The 19,555-nt window shown below is 38.1% G+C and overlaps 1 protein-coding gene across 1 annotated transcript in view; it reads right to left on the reverse strand.

Annotated features, from left to right (window-relative positions):
* The window catches only part of LOC150091258 (uncharacterized), a 58,754-nt gene extending 43,895 nt beyond the window's left edge, over positions 1-14,859 (reverse strand). Inside the window, exon 1 of the mRNA XM_090375025.1 lies at positions 14,535-14,859. Coding sequence (XP_090231151.1) covers positions 14,535-14,639 — 105 coding nt within the window. The 5' untranslated portion in view covers positions 14,640-14,859. The remainder of the gene's footprint in view (positions 1-14,534) is intronic.
* Positions 14,860-19,555: the final 4,696 nt, after the last annotated feature.

A 19,555-nucleotide genomic window follows, 5' to 3' on the forward strand; every position in this document is an offset into this window, starting at 1 on the left:
TCGCCTTCCTCTTATCACAAATTGGTTCAGAGTCTACCAGTAGCATAGTGTGCAATTGAGCCCACGTATCTGGTTACTTTTGTCAATATTGCGTACTATAGATTTTGATTGTAAAAATTATCTCGATGTAATTTATAGTAAACTACAGTAAAATGGCGCAGTTAAATTTAAGGAATTTTTATCAATTAAGCGTGCAGTTTTTCTGGGTAATATCTAATCTTCTCCAACGGACCTCATGCCTTTCCTTCTATCTGACCATCAAGTGGAACGGCTTAACTATCCTTTACCATCAAACGATTCAGAAATTTCCCAGAGTTAAAATTTATAGCCTCCCTTATCTGCGGTAATGTCAGAACGCTAATTAGAATCATTGGCCAGAAAAGTGTTCTGTAAGTGGCCAATGAAGCAAAAGAAGGAGACGAAAAATCGTTTAACCCAATAATCATTGCTTTGGAACTTAATGCTCGGCACTTTCAATTATCGTGGCCAACGAGCATGAAACTACATGCAAAACTCACCCTTGTCACTGCAGTCACGTGTCACCGAACATTGTTAGTTTTGCCGCTGCTAAAACTATGCACGTGATGTGGGTCGATTGGCCGATATAGTCATTATGTAAATTGTACGGCTTGTGGTATGGATTTTATTCTTCTTTGATGTGCTTACGCACGCTTTCTTATATTTGCTGCGGACGATCATTGAGGTCGTCAGAAGTGGGTTCAGTTGACATTTGTTAACTACGATTTCAGCCGATGTCATAACGATTTTAATTAGTTCAAAGCAACCATCTTTGTTGCCCATAAGAGGTGCTTTTTAATTGGAAACCACGTGAAAATGAGTGATTTAGAAACTGTTGTGGTACTAGTTCAAAGATGACAACCTAGACCACAATATTCTGCAGTTTTAACTAATAGGACAAAGTGTTTCTGAGCAATACTAGTTATCTACTATGAGCTACATTCAGTTGGTGGGAATGGGCTCTTACTCTATTCAATCCGTCTGTTGTGAGTAATAACCAACTGCCTTTCTCTTGGTCAGTGATTCGGAATTAAGAATGACTATATTTCAGATGGCAAGGCTGAACTGTTTGGGTTTATGACTGGGCCAGTTGTGCTGAACAGCATTTGCTGATGTCCGGTTCAACAGACGAGAGTAATTTGAAAAATATATCCGACTGCTAAATATACAAAAACAATGGCAGTTTATATTATTATTTATTCGACAGGAAATATATTTGGCATACGTCCATCGGGATGTTAATGTACTCTTGTATGTATCATAAATGATGAAATAATTACGAGGGGTGTTTGAAAAGTTTGTGGTGTTAGTACTGAGTGGTACAGCGTTAAAAAATTCTGTTCTTATTATATAACACTTCAAACAGTAACCAATCAGGTTTCTATATTGTGTGAATGAGGAAAGATGGACAAAATCAGTCACCATGCACTTATCTAATATTTGGGAAAATAAGGGTCGAATGCCAAAGGCAATTAATGAGATTACAACATTTCGGGAGGATGCCCTTCCTATTCCATGGTTAAGAAGTGGGCAACAGAAACTAAAAGACGAAGAGAGCCTGGAAAATGGCCCACGCTGTGTACAACATGCAATGTCCATCACTCCAGAGGTAATGAGTGATCGATAAGTGGCCGTTCAGTACATTGCCAGCGTCTTTTTTTTTTTTATCTCAAATGAAGGTGGATATCACATAATAACAGAAGTTCTCGCTATGAAAAAGGTGTCAGCACGATGGGTCCAAAAGTTCTTGACAGCAGATCAAAAACGTACAAGAGTTGACAAGTTAAGTGAACATTGCATCGTTTTCAAGCAGTTACAAGCAAATATCTTTGCAAAATTTGTGGCCATAGGTGAGATGTGGGTCCATTACTTGCAATCAGAGACAAAGGAGCAGTCCAAGCATTGGAAACAGTTCTTCTACCCCTCCAAAGAAAGCAAAATCGATTCCTTCTGCTGGCAAGGTGATGGCATCGGTTTTTTGGAATGCTACTGGAGTGTCGTTAGTGAATTACCTTCAAAAGGGCCAAACAGTCACAAGGTCTTGCAATGTTTCATGCAAGTGCCTTACAAGACCTTGTGAGGTACTTGCATGAAACATCAAAGACAAACTCTGAGGAAAATTCAGCAAAGGAGTCTTGTTCCACCAGGACAACATGTACCTGCTCGCAAGTCTGTCATTACCATGGCTGTGCTGCATGAGTGCGGCTTTGAAATATTGGACCAACGGACTTGTACCAATTTCCTTCTTTTAAAAAAATTCCTCACTGGCATCGACTTTTCCACAGATGACGCTAGTGCTGCCAAGGCCCAAGACAACTTTCTTTGTAGCTGGAATCAACGCATTGCAGCATCGGTGGCAAAACTGTATTGACTATAAACGGGACTGTTGAACAGTAACATGTTATCAGACCCCTCTAGCTCACCTATATTTTTACATTTTACAACTGACTTCACGGGTAGCACAGTTGGTATAATCACCGTCGTTCCCATACCAGGCTGAAAAGACCTGGGTCGGAATCCCATCGATGACGGGAGGAATTTTTATGGGCCTGTTTCACAACGTGGCTGAATTAGTTGGTTAGGGCTGTGCAATATGGCTTATTTTGCTGATGTGCCTAAAATCAAGGTTTTGTAAGCAGCTTGGCTTCTTAATATCAGCAAATAAATAAATAAATATTCTGTTTATACTCTGGGCCGACCAAATGGTCAGTCACTGACGGAGTTCACAAGGTAGAGAAAATACAAAAAACAGCACCGTATTTAGTAGTCACGGGCTTCAACCCCGGTCACTCAAGACACGTGTACTTATGCACCAGCGTACCTGAACGCTCGGCTAAGGCGGGTTATTTTTCTAGAAAATATATTTTAATTAAGGTATAAAGCCATAGGCATAAATAGGATAAAGAACAGGCATACCTATATCAGGCACATCTGTTGGTCTCATAATTCGCCTTATTTTTTCCATAGACTGAAGATCAGGTGACAAGCCTGTAAAATGGCTCCTTGAGTTTGCATAGTGCATCCGGGAAATTGCTATTCGTGTTGGTCGAGGTCCTAGGACTTTTAGTTGATGGTCAACGGACAGAAGAACACAACCACATCACTAAGTTCTGGAGCACCCAAACAATCAACAGGGTTTGTTGAAATACAGATAATCTGTCTTGCCTCTTTAAGCAAGATTACAGGCGATGTTAATTCATCTCGGGAACATTCAGAACAACAAACAGTCATTTAACTGGTATAGGATTTCTACAACAGTTCCATGACCGTTTGTTCCGACATGAGCATATCGACTCCATACCATGTGTTGTCAGACAGTTTCTCTGCAATGTCGATATGCTTCTCTTACCGCCAAGCCTCTGAGATTTGTCTCCTGTTGAGCATATTTAGACATGAGTAATTTGGAACCGCGCCTCAACAAGCCGAAATAGTGGCTGTTCTAAGGAAACGTTAACCCAGACATGGAGGAAATTTCCTCTGAAAAATATCAGGCTCCTTTTTGAGGTAATGCCAAGGCACGGTGGAGTACTGTTGATTGGCTTTCCACCTTAAATAAAGTTTTGTTCAGAGGTTTCGATCTTTTATTTATCTTGTCTCTTTGTATACCCATGCTTAGCAAATTAATCTACATTTTTAGTGCAAGGGAACAATTTTTCTAACACTTGTATATTTCCCATTTAAATTTTTCACTCAGACACCTCTAATATTTTCAGTTTTTTACGTATATGCCTATTCGTAATGTGGTAGAAGTAATCAACTAAGCGTTAGGTACATTAAATTAGTTGAAGCCAGGCACCATCTTTAGATTTCCTACAGTAAGTTGCAGCTTCCATAATGCAAAGCCCACTTTGGTTAATAATTTTGTCGCACTCACGTATTAATGAGGCAATAAAACAATACCACTGATTTCAGCGATTGTGGTAATGCCAATTGCTAATAGCCATCACGTGATGAACCAAGGGGGATCTGTTTTACACCAAGGCTGGTCTTGTTTATCACATATGTTTATGGTTGATTTATGGACGCAGACTTCATTTATCACACCACGCATTTATCAAGTGTGGGATCAAGTGCGATGCTTTATGAAAATATTAAAAATCAATTAGATATTCGTTTCGAGTGCTGCAGCGAATAAAGCTTCAGTTCGGGTTTATTAAATTGAACACGCTTAGTAAACAAATGAGCAATTCTCGAAGAAATATTAGAGATGCATAAAGTCCTCTGATATCGCTCTAAATATAACGCAATCTTACTTTTAAGTGTGCTTTTCCTTACATTATGTGCAATGCTTGCTCCTCGATATTTAAGTGGTTATTAAGAATACTGGAAAAGGCTGCTAAGGTCAATGGGAAGTTTGGCGAGCAAAGATTTGAAAAGGTGCTCCCGGACAGCTTTCATTTTTTTTGTTTCTTAATTTATTGATATATATCATCAAACGTTGTGTAGGGCAAACGGGCGTAGCTACCTGGAAGGGTAAAGTATGATTTATCAGAGGGGGAAATGCTTTTGAACAAGACTGGGGAACTTAAAAAGACGTACGCTCAACGTCTTGTGTTTTAAGAACTTCCTTTTTTCCCCTCCCTCCTCTCCTTTCTTAAAACCGGACTTACAAGGGTACATATCAAGTTTTTTTTTTTCCCCTTCTCTCTCTCTCTCTCTCTCTCTCTCTCTCTCTCTGCTGTAATATATGAGACAACCCTTGAGCAGACTGTCGATCTAGTTATGTTGGCAACATGCCTAAGCAGTCTTGTGATAAGTTTCTAGCTGGCCCCAGATTTTCTTTATGATGGCGGAGACATAATGGATAACCATTGACAGCTCAGAACACACAATAAGAGGAAGTAAAATCGATGCAGTAGTTTTTCTTCTTTGGACCAGACTTGGCAAGAGAAAAGCTCCATTGGAGAGATCTCCGGAAGCACTGCGTCGACTCACGCTTAGAATACAGAGAACATCGCTGATAACCTTAATTACAGAAACGTAGGTAGTTATTGGTATCGGCTATGACTTATTATGGGGAACTGTTTTATTTGTCGGTGGGAGGGGGGATAAATTTCCCTCATGGAATAGTTACTTATCAACTCATCGTAACTGTTTATTTATTTATATCTCGATGATCTCCACCAACAAAAAAAAAGGTAATTTAAACGACGCCTTGCATTTCAGGCTTGTTCGATTATCAAATAATATACCTAAAGTACTTTTATACTACTCAAGAAAGACTACACAACCATGAGGTGAGAATGTGTATCGGTACCTTTTTGGAGGAGTATAGGAGCTATGGACTAATACGTTTACATGATATCTGGAAATAAGGTCCTAAAGAACAGTAAAAATGTCCTGAAATTTTGAAAAGGATCTGACCTGCTGTTCCAAACTTATTGCAATGTTTCTGTGGGAGGGATGGAACATGTCGAATTGCACTTGAAGCCTCGCAAGGGTCCAACAAAACGTACATTTGTGTGTGTGTTTCAGGGACAAACCAGGAGCTCTGGAAGCGTAATTGTTCTTGAAAGCGTCCCAGGGATCGGCAAAGCAGAATTGTTGACAATTTGGTGTCCATCCGACTTTTGCCCTCCCTTCTACAGTGACATTCGGATATCATATTTCTAGAAGGGGGAAAATTGAAGGGTTGGAGAGCTGTCCGATAGTGCTTGGTCAATAAGACCTTCCGAGAGACTAAGAGAAAACTTGAAAATTTAGTGTTGATAAGATGTTAGGTGGCTTATCGAGTAATGCTGAACGTTCCAAAATATATATTCTATTTATGTATATATAGAAACTCAATTTTTCAAATGCCAAAAACTTCTTTTATTTGGTTCCATTTTATGAAATTTGGAATGGACCGACAAATCATTCTAAAGGACACAAATATAAAATTCATCCACTGGGAATTGAGTTGTTATAAGCGGACGGACAGTCGAAGATACACGATGAAGACAATAGGTGTTTTACGCATTTGCAAACGTCCCCCTAAAAGGACCAAAAACAATTGATGTATCTGGAAAGGGTGGTTAAATTGTAAGAAGTTTCGCTCAGTCTATGAAAGCAGTAATATAACAGTGTACACAATGATGTCCTCTGTTCTGTATATCTTTCTTCGTTATTATCTTATAAGTGCTTTATTTTTTATTTATTTCCGCCTTCCTTCCTGTTATTTGTAGTTATTCTCATTCTTTCTCCTCTGCTAACATGCCTGATGTTTTTTAAACTTTTGTTAATCGCTGCTATCGCTTTTCTATAATGTTTAATTTTTCCATTATGCATTGCCAAGATCTCGTCCTGTGTTCCTCTCCCCCGTTCTCCATCTTTCTCTATTGCCTCTCCCCCCTTCAAAGGCAGTGCAGGGGATCATTATAGACATTTATACCAAGGTTGGAGAGGAAGTCGTGAGGCTGTACTTGGAGTCCAGTTTGGTTAAACAATTATAGGAAGCACTAAACGGGCTAATGCAAGAGTTCCAACCTACACTATCAGATATCGTCTTGACCCAGTTCGAGGCTATTTAGCTGGGCCAACTGGCTAACTTTTCTTTGGCCTAAATAGGGGAATGCCTTTCCTCGCTTTGCGTTGCCTCGGGGTGTGTAGATCCCACACGCTACCAGGTAGGGTTATTACCCGTAATTGATCATTCTCTGCCACCTTACGGCCAGCTATCTGCACATGGCAGGGTGAATTTCTACACGAAAACACGTCTTGTAAACGACAGTTTGCTTAAATTATCGCGAATGTCCCTATGCAGGTGGAACTTTCATTAGCGAGGTTAGATGTTCTCAAAGTATCATTCCACCCTGGTAACCCTGTAGGTCCAGGTAAAATGTAATACTTCTTAAGCTGTTAAACAAGCAGAGAAGCTGAAACGATTTTGGTTACTAGAAGCTGACTTCAATCAAAATTACAGAGGATTAACGGGCCATCACATAGTTAAAGAGAACTAAGGCACCGATGGATTAGACAGACATCAGTGATTTTTCATACGAAGGTACTCATCTTCACGTCCACTGGTCATGGTCATTGCCAGTCTCCATGAGCTATAAACACATTTGGGTTACTTTTGTTGATCCACAGATCTTGTTCTTTGAGAAATTCAAATGACTCGATGGCTACACCAAACAGTTCTCTCTGTTTTTTTGGTTCACGCCACTTCTCGAAGAATTATATAAATAAAATATTCGTTTCAAATAGCAGACCCTGAGCAATTTGGACTAGCAGGAGAAAGAGCAGTCTGATTTACAGGATAAAATGATACGTAGAACAGGAATAATACGATTTTTAAAAAATAACTTTAATGTGTAATCGGGTATTGACACAGTTACTCATAAGCTGGATTTAGGGAACAATTCCAACATAGTTTATTTGGATTTTAGCAAAGCATTTTACTCTGTCCCTCATGAGAGGTTATTGTATAAGCTTGAACAGGGTGGGATTACTGGTAAGATTCTAAGATGGAGTGCTGGGTGGCTGCAAGGCAGAGGGTTGTGATTAACGGATATTATTCGGATTGGTGTAAAGTCAGGAGTAGGTACCCTCATGGATCACTGCTGTTTGTCATTTTCATTAATGACATCGATGACGGGATAGAAGGCGTGATGCCAAAATTTGCAGTAGAGGCTGACAGTTTGAATAAATTCAAAGATCTACTGGATACTTATCTGTGTGAGGTATATACTTTGCGTTTTCGTATTTACTTTTTTTTTGCCAGTGCACCAATAGCCTGTGGTTTCCTTGCACTATATGGAGAATACTATTAATATATATTTATTTTTTTGAAGAGGAACAAATTGGAAATGCTTTGTTCATTAAAGATCACGTTCCATTGCCATTTCACAACGTCATTATCTATTTATTTTCATTTATTTTAAGGAGTAAAATATTTTGCGAATCCTCATCACAATTACCAAATTTAATACGAGCGTGGGGTCGTTTTTACCGTCTTTTAATTTAACCTTTTCTCCTTTAGTGTAGGCCCCTTTTTCTTCACTTTCCTTTTGACCTGAAGATTTTTCCCCGTTGAGCTACTGTTGCTATTTCTTCTGTCACCATACGATATGCAAACCTCTTCTTCTAACCATCCTTACATCCCCCAAATTAATATTATCCTTTTTGCCCACTGTTGTGCAGCAGTTTTACACTCTTCATCTTTGATTCCATCTTAATGAAACCATGACGATATTCTTTATTCTTAAGATAAAGCTTGAGTTAATCAAATCCCCCTCCTAAATATTGTATGCATCAATATTCACTTTATGAATGGATGCATGAAGTGATCCTTCCCTGAATACACTACAGAAAAGAAAAAAATATTAAAAGAAAAAAGAATTATTTGCTATTTATGCCGAGTTAATTCGTCAGACAGGTAAACCTGTATTTAATTTTCTATCGCACAGACAATGCAGCTGTTTTATACGACGTGTTTTTAATGGGAATTCCCCCCTCCCCCTTAATTGTCGTGTACAAGAGGAAGAGTTGCCGGCTATGGATAGAATAGGATTCGTCACAGAGATATTTTAAGCATCAGTGGAACAAACATCTTCCGTGATTGAGAGATTTAACAACAAATTACGCATTGACGTCACAGTTTATAAATAAGAATCCCGTAGGTTTCTATTCGTTCTATCCGTACTGTTGAGTAATGCGTTGAGGTCTTCCGCAAGAGTGAATTTTATAATTAATGGGAACTTAAATGCAGAAACTTGGTAGGTTAACCATTATGGCAGATGCCATAATTGTTAACCTGAATTGTTGGCAATTCTCAGTTCAAGCTCATGGAAGGCACAGAACTTATTTGGCACCTGTAAAATCTAGAGTTGTAGGCGACTTTTTGTATATTAATCCGGGCTTATATATATTCTTTGATGCACTTTATGTTGCATCTTATGCAACCGTTACTTATATAGTTTGAGGGCTGTTCGAAAAGTAGTGGCACAACTGCCGTGTACACTCTTGTGAACAAATGTAGACGGAATTGTTGCGCAGTAGATAAGTCTCCTGAGTGCATTTGAAAGAGAAAGGTGTTTCGCTGGTTGGAGAGGTATAATTAATGGATACAATGATAAAACTGTCATCAGTTTCAACTTAGAGTGTACCCTTAACAATTTCCATAATTAGTAATATACGGGTTATTATATTTATCTGAATACTGCTGGTCATGTGTATTTTCTGATAGTTTATTAATCTTCAAGCTAATTACGTTTATAGTCAGCAGTTATAATGGTATGGATTAACTTAGGTCTACTTGATGTCATGGCATTCATTCATTCGTGGCATATTCTTTCACTATGTTACCTTCATCATTGTTTAACCAAGGAGCTAAGACGCTAAAATAATTACATTTTGAGTGATGTACCAATGACGTCAGAACACCCTGGTTCAAAACCACTTTTGTCTCTGAGATTCAACCGCCTTCTTGTTGACAATTCGCCAGCCACGGTGAAAGAAACTACGAACATTTCTTCAAAATATCCAAAGACTTGAAGTAAATCCCATAGCTAACCCACAAATCTGAAATCTGGGTGCTCTCTGACCTTACTGGAACCTCATCAATTAACAAGATTGGGTTATCCTTTTTTATGTTGCTTATCACGAAGATTTCAGGTATACGTTTGCAACTGGAATGATATATTTCTGTTTAATTATTGTAGAATTAAGTTTTGTATTAATAATCGTGACTTAGCATCTGACCTCCATCAGATGAGTACCATAAACAAATAGCGTTGCGTATTTCGCTCTTGGCGTGAAAAATATGTTTGCTGATGCGGTGGCTATTGCACGATGTGCCAGTGCGCGTGCGTTGAAACTCTACTCTCATGAGTTAGATTTACAGGTTTTCAGCCGCTAGAAGTGGCGCTTTTTTATGAGAATTTTTTAACCGATTGTATTGCAGATATTTTATTTCCAGTTATAGAGGATAGAGTTGAGACAGGAAGGAAATTGAAATTAGAGCAAGAAGAAATCTTAAGAAAAGCGTTGCCAACAAATGTATCGAAATTGACGGTTTTGGCCTAAATCTTACTCGTGTTTTTCGCGCTATCAGAACTTTGGATTTTTATTTTTTAATAATTGGAATTTTGTTTTTATTCCTGCTGACCTTTTTATAGAAAATGTTTGTTCGTTTTCAGATTCAAAAGCGATCAGATCAAGTCTGCAGAATATAGAGGTGAAGGAATTTGACTGTTATTTGGACTTTAGGCTTTCAAACTGATTTCCGTGGAACCTCAGGGTTCCTTCAGACGTTCAGTGAGAAAGAGGTGATTTTAAATCTTCATGATTTTTTTTTTTTAAATGAAAGAGAGGCAGATAATTAAGAAGAAATTCGAGTTAAGAAATATCCAAGATTCAGAACTATCTGGAGCAGTAGTTTTCAGAATGCTTCTGAAGTTCTTTTGCAGAACTCTGCGGTTTCTATAAAGGGACTTCAGAGTTTTGCAAATGTTCCAATATAAGAGTGATTTTGAGGCTTTTGCACTGTGGCCTAGTTAATCGGTTTCAGGAGATAGACAAACCAACCACAGATACCTGAAATTAGGGAGCATACACTGACGCTTTAGCTTTCAAAAACCAACAACAGCGACAGGTGGCACTGCTTAATACTGACATCCAGTACAGCTAAGATATGCGGGGAAACTGTGCCGCAGGGGCTATGCGGTGAGAACAATACGGGATACTTCTGTACTGATTTACAATTCTTATCTGATGGGACCATCACTTCGATAACACAGATCAACAACGTTTTAAATATCACACGTGGAAAATACTCCAATTAAATAAGGCAATCAACAGAAGCAACTTTTATTCCTTTTGTGTGTTAAGCGAACAACTTTGTCCTCGCTTGATTTTCTGGACAAATTTCAGGGAATGTTAATTATTGTAGTTAACTATTACGAGGAAGAAAAAAAATCATAAATATTTTCATTAATCACAATTAAAACTCATTTAAGACACGCACTTAGAAGTGATAACCTTGTTAGCCTGGAGAATATTCAGTATGCGAATTAGAAACGCTCCGTAGAATTTTATATCCCAATTAGCCGTTTTACGAATGTCCTTAATATGTCAGAAATAAGTTATGAGGAAAAGAACGCAGGCTGTTTTAAGAGCAGTTTCCTCTCGAGATGTTTTTAAACCGCTTGAGGTGAACAAATATTTGATCACATATTCTGCCACGTATGTACATTAATTCGTAAAAGAACAAATTGATGAACTTCTGCGTTTGAATCCACAAGAAACCCAACCACATTTGGATCTTTTTTGTTGCTTAATTTCTCCTTCCTGTGCAGAAATTTATGCGCGTGGTAATACTATTGGTACGAATCAATTGATTCCAGCTTCTTAACTTACACCATTTAAGTTACCTGATAGTTGTTAAAATCTCCAAAGTGGTTCTTATTCCTGAGAACAATAAAATAAACAGTCATAAACCCCAGCAACGACACCCAACAGTGTTAAAAATAGCTCAGGTACTTCAGTTCTGACAGCTCTTTCTCGTCCAATTATCCCCAAAGAGGTACGATTGATACGCCTTACTTATTGAAATCTTAATGGACTCTCTAAAAGGTATAAAATCTTTATCTGGAGACTAATTAACTGAGAATTAATTAGGCGCAATTAATCAACCGTTTTATAGCGCGTGCATTACTCGTTTTATCATCGGAAGCATTTGCCGTTGAAGCATCACGATAAACAGGGTGTCTCCCGAGGCAAAAGGAGACGCGACTATTGTTAGAACCGACATTTACGTTTCATGTTCCTTCAGTTTAAGAACCTCCACGTAACTCACAGAATCCTAAATCCTTAAGTGGCTCTCGATCTTATTTTAGTGTTTACGCATCGGTGCGCTCACCGTTTAAATTTCTTTTTCTTCTGCACTAGGAAGAGTTTTATTAAGGTTGTTATACTTCCACTAAATAGTGCTACCCAATTTTGATTACTCGCCGTAACCTTAATTGCGCTGTCATGTGACGACCTAACAGAAAAAAAAAGTTCGCTTTGCTAGATTTAGAGTTTGGTATGGCTACCAGTTAGGGTTACTGGCTTGCTTCTTATTGTCAGGAAAATCTTGGAGTTTATCGTTAAACTGAGTGTACTTGATCACGTGCGAATGTGAAAGGTTTATGATCGCTCTTTTATTTCTGAAAATTCACCTTTATTCCCTTTCGGTTGACTGGGAACTCGTCAGTGAAGAGTTGAGCTTGATTAGTATTCGTATGATGTACCACGATTAGAATCTCGTTGATAATTTTTGAACTTTTGGTGGCTGGGCGGTGGGGGATTTAAATATAATGTCGTTAAGCTTATTCCATGATGTAGTTTTATTAGTTAAAATATTGAAGATATAGATTGAAAGCATTATAAGAAAGTGAGCATATTGGATAATCTTGGATAATTGGTAATTGAATAATCTTGGTATATATTACATAATCTAATTATGATTATTCATGTTTTAGAGCAGTAGTCCTCCCGCTTTCAGAAAAGTACGGGATGCTTAGCCTATAATGGACGTACGTATGGATATCCTCAGAACTTCAAGAGGTGCTTTAGAAAGAAAAAAAAAATCTAAGAACTATTGCATTAAGTCTTTCACCTGTCAAACATTTTTCGTGTTATTAGCACTTTAATGATGTCAATTTTGTAGCCTTCGGCCTCTTATCGACGGTCAAGCCGACCTTTAGAACGTACGCAGTTTAGTAACAAACTCCTTTGACCTGTTAAGGCTTCATTTCCCTTTCCGCTAAAGACCTCAGCACTGCCCATGCCGGCTTTTACTAATGTAACCTGTCTTGACCCTCTCCAGCACGTTTCGGTTCTTTCCAAAATGAGAGCACTTTAATCTGCAACGCTCATATTAAAAGCTTGAAGAGTTGGAAATTTGCTAACCAACTATGAACTGACACTAATGTCTTGTGTATGAACATAAAAAAGGTATCACTTTTACGTTTAATTCTAATTTCACTTTCGAAAATTATTCCGCATGAGTACACTGCACCTCAGGGGTTTCAATTCGAGGTCAGATCTCTGTCCTTCCCCTTGGACAAAAGTGCGAATGCAGACAATTTTTTTCCCATTGAATTTACTAAAACACGTACCGGAGAGTAACTAATGATCACGTATAGATCTAAGCTAAGCAGCAAAAATGCACCATCTGTGAAGTTATAGTCCATTTGTTTTTAAATCCATACGCAGGATGTGGATAGACAAACTATGAAACCAAAGGATTTTATTAGAATATACAGAAGGAGACAGATTTAACGTCGCTAACTTAGTAAAGTGTATAAGAACGAAGGTGGATGTTACAGCTGGAGCTACCGAAATATATTTTCAAGATGGCGGCGGTCATCATGTGAAGGGAAGAAAACAAAAATGCTTTTCAGTTACACAGGACTATCATTAATTAATTTAAACAGTAAATGTCAAGCCTGCGTGTGTACTTTAACAAACTGGGTCATATTATCCTTCGATGTATTTTTAAGATATTCGCTTAATAAATGTACGCTATTAATAGAAATCTTCTAATATGACACTACTCATATTGTATCCTGGTTAAAAAAAAAAAATAAATAAAATAACCCATTTAACGTTTAGATTTATAGGTTATTTTAATCACTTTAGGATTCAAAGTGACAACAATTTATTTGAAAATATTTCCTAAATTCTGTTCCTTTTCCTCTACGCATTTTAAAGATACATATTTTTCAAAAAAATCCATATTTAAACGGTTTAAAAGAAAACACAGCTTATTTACTTTAATTATTTTCATGTTTTTTTTTTCTTTTTAATTTATTCATCTTCTAGGATTTCAAATAAACAATCCGATCAAAGAACTACGCAGAATAAATTAATAAATTTCGCCATTGACTGTCTGCGTTTATGGCGCATACACCAAAACATAAACCAGACAGGATCCAGTAGGAAGCAAACACGAATTCATCACTTTCATTTGTCCCTCGAGTTCACGCGCATTGCTTTGTTTACCCGCGCTGACGTCATTGTGTGCCCATTGTGTCCTCAAACTTTTAACATCAACCTACGCGCGCACGTTTATATTTGCTCGAGTTGTTCTTGAAATGCTTTCCTTTGTTTATCCAAAACATTTCGAAAAAGAACGTTAAAACGAGACTGAAATGATTTAAAAGCATAAATTGTGTTTCTGTCACTGTCAGCTAGCTTAAGCACCAAACCCTTTTCTTTTTTTCTTATTAATTAAAGCCCTTATCCTGAACACAAGGCTAGAAACATCCCATAGCTGTACCTATTATCATTCAAGGACCAATCTATCTATCTATCTAGTCGAGATGCCCATGTGTCACCGAGAAACGATTAACTCCACCGTTTAATTACGCTTTCAAGGTGACATTCCAAGAGACACTCTCGTCTACAGATGCTCCGATACACCTCCGTTCTTGTCCAAAAGACAGCTGTTCGGAACTACTACGATTTATTGAAGACGAAACGAAAAGAATACATCGCGGGACACCTTAAACTAATCGTACACCTTCAAAGAAACAAATCCGAATACTCACGTCATGGAAATCCGCCATGTCAGAGGTCATAGCTGCGATACGTAATCCACTGTTCGTACAGGAGTCCGGAGGGACGGAGTTGAGCACTGCCGTACCCGTCGACATGGGAGTTCGGACACTTCGAGTACCGCACACCTGTCCCACAGAGTGTAGCAGGCCACAAATCTGAGCCCCCTAAACCACAGTCCCCATTTGCAGACTGGCGGGTGTATTCCTGGTGCAGAGTCCAGGCATGCGGGACCACGTAAAACCCCCTAACAGTGGAACTGTCCAGTGTTACTGTGCCTGCCGTGCGTCTCACTCAAGTCCCTGCCCAAGCTCACCTGTACTACTGTACCTGGGACGCTATGCTCACCTGCTTTCATTAGCGTGTCCTAAATAGACCGCCATCTGTCGGCAGACCTGGCAAAGCAGTAATGGCATGGTGGAGAGACTACCAATCAGCGAAGGGAGGATGGCGTCATGCAATACCGCTTTTCAGGACGGAGGCGTCGGACGTCCGACGGCTAAGGTAAGTCAGGCTTGCAAGTAGTCTCGTGTTCCAGCCTTGCCTTTTTTTTTCTTCTGCAAAGTCCCTTAGAGATAAGAAACCGCTCGTTCTGGTGGTCAGAGGTGCTGAGAAAAAAAAGAAAGAAATGTATATATTTTCCTTTTTTCTCGAGATTACTTGGAGCTTTTATTGGAACAGCCAGAGTAGAAAATAGTACGTTGTTGTACATGCATTGAACATTCGGGTAGTTTCATGATGGCTTTTGATCTGATTACGATTAATATCATTTAATCCAGAAAGAAATGCATTCAAATTATCAACGTCATAATTAGGTGAAATTGGCTGTTGCGTCATGGACATGACCAGAACACTAGAACAATTCGCAACGTTATTTCTTTAATGATTAACCTGAGAAAGATGCCACTGCAATTTGTTTTGATAAGAGACGCCTACTTCTAAAATAAGCTGTCCATTTAGGAAAACTCAATTGAAATTTATTTTATTTGCACAATAATTTCACTACCAGGAAAATTTTTCAATCGGGTAAAAGTTGATATACATTGACATGGATCTCCAAGATATTACAGCACATCGTATGGTCTTTAGAATATGAAAACAACAAATACTGTACCAAATTTCTTAAAGAACAAATGAAAAATAAATAATTAGACACACAATTATACCAGAGCCCTTCATATTGACGCACCTCTTTCAAGATCTGATTGACAACCGTGGTATAATTGCTGATATAATTGTCCCGTTTGTACTTTGAGCATCAAACTAAAATTAAAAATTACATTCCTGATCGACGAAGAATGGTGTTTTTTGTTATCCACACACAACTACAGATTGAATTCATTCTCTGATCTGTCTGCAGAGATGGAATAGAGAATTGGATTCCAGTCGCTTTAGTAAGGAGAAACGTCTCTGCAGTTTTCCAAGTGAAAACCAAGCAAACTTCTCAAGACCGGCTAAATACAACAATATGAAAAGCACATTAAAGTTGCTCTAGTTCGGATGGGACTCGAACCCTGGAATGTTTAATACGTTGAAGGACAAAGATCTTAACCACTGTGCTGGCCGCGAGGACTTAATACTCTGGAAACAAACAGAAAATTGCTGTTTGGAGTCAGATAATATACAACAGAGTTGTAGGCCAATTGCTTCCGGCCCTTAAAATGCAAAACTCTCCCCAATTGCACAATAAATGCACGCATATTTGCTGCTGTACAGAAATGTTCGTGTAATGCTATCTGCTAACCCGGTGTTCTCAATTGCCGAAGGATGCTGATGTTCCAAAATCATCTCTCTTCGTGATAACAATTGGGTCAGGAGTCAGGAATTTGTGTTACCCAGAGGAAATAGATGATAATTATTATTCTGCAACACGCTAACCCTGTTATTAAATTCAGGAAGGTGCGGGGGGGAAGGGTCTCAAGGTAGTCCATTTATATTTACATTGTATTCATACGACTACTCAGCATTGGTTAATATGTGTAACAATATTCTGCAAAATATTTGATTTTGCAGAATATTGAAATTTATTTTAATCGATCCCTTGATTGTAGACAAGGGATCGTTGAAGCCTGTATTTCAATTTCAAAAATAAATAAAAAGGAAATTAACCATTTATATGACCAGTAATAAACTTTAAATTAAAATCGATTTATTCATTGTAACAAAAAAACTTAGGTGCAGATCCATCAGTTAAATCAATGCAAGGGTCCTAGGAGGCTGTTCAGTAATGGAAGACTCCAACTCCATTATTGTGCGGGACCCCCATCCCCAAATAGTTTCACAAATATAGAAAGATAAAACATCTTTAAATGCACTTAAAATAGAGCGAATTCCACTCGTAAATAAAAACGTACATATTTTTCTAAGAGGAACTGATGTAAGTTTTGTATGGCTTCCTGATCATCCTTCTGGGGACTCTTAATTTTTGGTACCCTGTCCCTCCCCCTCAGTATTTCCAAATGATTTTAATCGCTTTTTGTACGCGTAATCACTTCGTTGATTTTGTTTAAGAGAAACCAAAACAACTGGCGCACATCGATGGTAATTATGATTTTCCGTATATGTGTTTGTTCCCCCAGAGAGGATCAAAACAGTGATGTCATCGTTTCCTCAGTACCCACGGAAACCACCTGTCATGCTAGCGCCCTGTCAACCGTGGAGAACCTGTTACTGAACACAAAAGATTGAATGAAAAGCGTAGTTCCTTGGTAGCCGGTGGATAGGGCGAGGCTGAGATGTAATAGTAAGATCATTTACCCGTTTTATTTAATGTTGTACAAGCAAGTATTCGAGAGATTCCATCTCTTCCCTTTTCTTACGATGTGTCTGTATCGTGGCACTGTATAACGGTTAGAATAAACTGCATTGCGCATTCGTGGAAGGTACCTGTGGCGCCATCTATTATCTGCAGTGAGAAGCGTTAACGAATTGTATTTAGAGACTGCGATTTGTTTTAACGTTTTAATTAGTTAAATTAAAAACTAATTTATTAATTAGTTTTTAATTAGTTAAATTAAAAACTAAATTTATTAATTAGTGGGTTTGGTAGACTGGTCCTGATTTGAGAGCGATATTTTTTTTAATATTTATCCTTTGATAACCTTTCGATTTGTTTATTCTTTTATTTATTTAATTTTGTTTCACGTATCCTGCAAGTTGAGGATATCAGAATTCTCTCTCCCCTTTCCTGTTCCTTCCTTTTTCCTCTTTGGAAGATTTTTCCTTATTCCTTGCCGTTAATTTTTTTTTATAACGTTTCCCCATTTTCTTCCTCTATCATTACCATTGATATTACAAAACATAATTGCGGTGGTGTTAGAAGAGGAACATTTGTCTATTATTACTCTGTGTTTAAAGTGTCTGTGGCCAATTGTTAAAAATTATAGCTGTTTGATTTATACGAAACCCGCGATGGATAAATGCTTGAAAGCACTAAAATAATAGCAATAATAATATACGTAGAACCAATACACCTTCTTGTTGTTTCCTTCAAAGTGACTAATAATGGCAACAGTGAATCTCGTTTCGAGATTGTCTATCGAAAACAATTTCCTCGAACCGCTTCGATGAATTGTAAATTTGGTTTCGAAGATTGAACACTTTATTGGCATAATCTCATAGATAGGATTGAATTCTTTCTGTTGAAAGAGGAAAACACTGAAGTTTGGTTTACCATCCTGCGAATGGTAAAACTTGAATTTTAAGCATCATCTTGTCAGAGAGAAAGGCGTCATTTCACCAAATTTTTAATGCTTATTGAACAGCCGAGTTCAGTAGAAAGAACAATCCTTTTAAACGTGATGGAAACAAATTCAACAATAAAAAGAACTCGGAGAAGAACCTCAAATTTAAAAGCTTGAAAAATTACTTAAATATAACTAGAGCGCGCCATCAGGTAGAAAGCAAAGGAAGGGATGAGATTTCTTAGAAATTCATAACAACAGAATCCATGTACTTCTTGTTATCCGAATTAGACTGCGTGGATTTGCTTAAGACTGCCGTTAATACACTCCCAGATAATTTAGTATCTAATGTTCATTTAGATTTGCCAAAAGGCCCATCTCAAACACATCGTATCATTCTAAAATTCTGGCTGGGAACGTAACATCACTTTTTTCCATTATTTCTTATGGGTTAACCATGCTCGCTTAACGCGTTTTCGCGAAACCATTGTCGTATTAATTGAGGAGGTGATATATTTAAGAAATAGTTCTTGTAGTATTTAGGGGACAGCAGTTCCCTAAATACTAAATGGACTATTTTATAAAAACGCGAATATTTTATGATAAAACAGTCATCGTAATATACCAGTGTGTGACACCACTTCGCGTATTTCCTGTGGCTTTTATTTGCATGTTCAACTGTCATGACCCAACAAGCTGACGCTGTATCTCGCAGATAATTACTTCTGCAGATATAAGCCAGCAATCTGCCGATGTCCCATTAACACAGATAGATAAACAATGACAACAAGCAATACGAAAGGAAATTGGGTACTAATAAATGTGGCAATGATCTTATTCTCTCTCTCTCCTGTTATCGCTGTTTTCTCTCACTCTCTCTTTCTTTTGTCATCCTTCTCTTAGTCCTTTCTTTCGTCCTCTGTAATTAACGTTGTCAACTCTTAATAGCTACGTTGTTACGCTACCATCAGTAAATATTACAAAGTAGATCGGCTGTTTGTTATTTTGTTAAGGTTAACAGTTTTTATAAGATGCTTCCATTGTTTTCTTAAACTGACTTAAAGCGTGTTGCGAAATGTACTTACTGTGTCGAGTACCAGGCGCTTACATACGACTGTCTACTGGATAATTATGTGTACACTCGGGGCTTTAATTATATGAAATTGTCCTTGGAATCTTTGGTGACACAATCACACCGGAAGACGCTGGCTTCTCGTTGCATCAATCCCTGCTCGGACCAACCTTGATGAACGAGTTCCTTCCTACACAGCCTTCTGTGAGTTTTGTGCAGCGCAGATTTCCTTAGGGCACCAACAGTTTCCCTGTCGCCT

The sequence above is a fragment of the Mastigoproctus giganteus genome, chromosome 1, assembly GCF_048544385.1.
Source record: "Mastigoproctus giganteus isolate SK-2022 chromosome 1, ASM4854438v1, whole genome shotgun sequence".
Lineage (NCBI taxonomy): Eukaryota > Metazoa > Arthropoda > Arachnida > Uropygi > Thelyphonidae > Mastigoproctus > Mastigoproctus giganteus.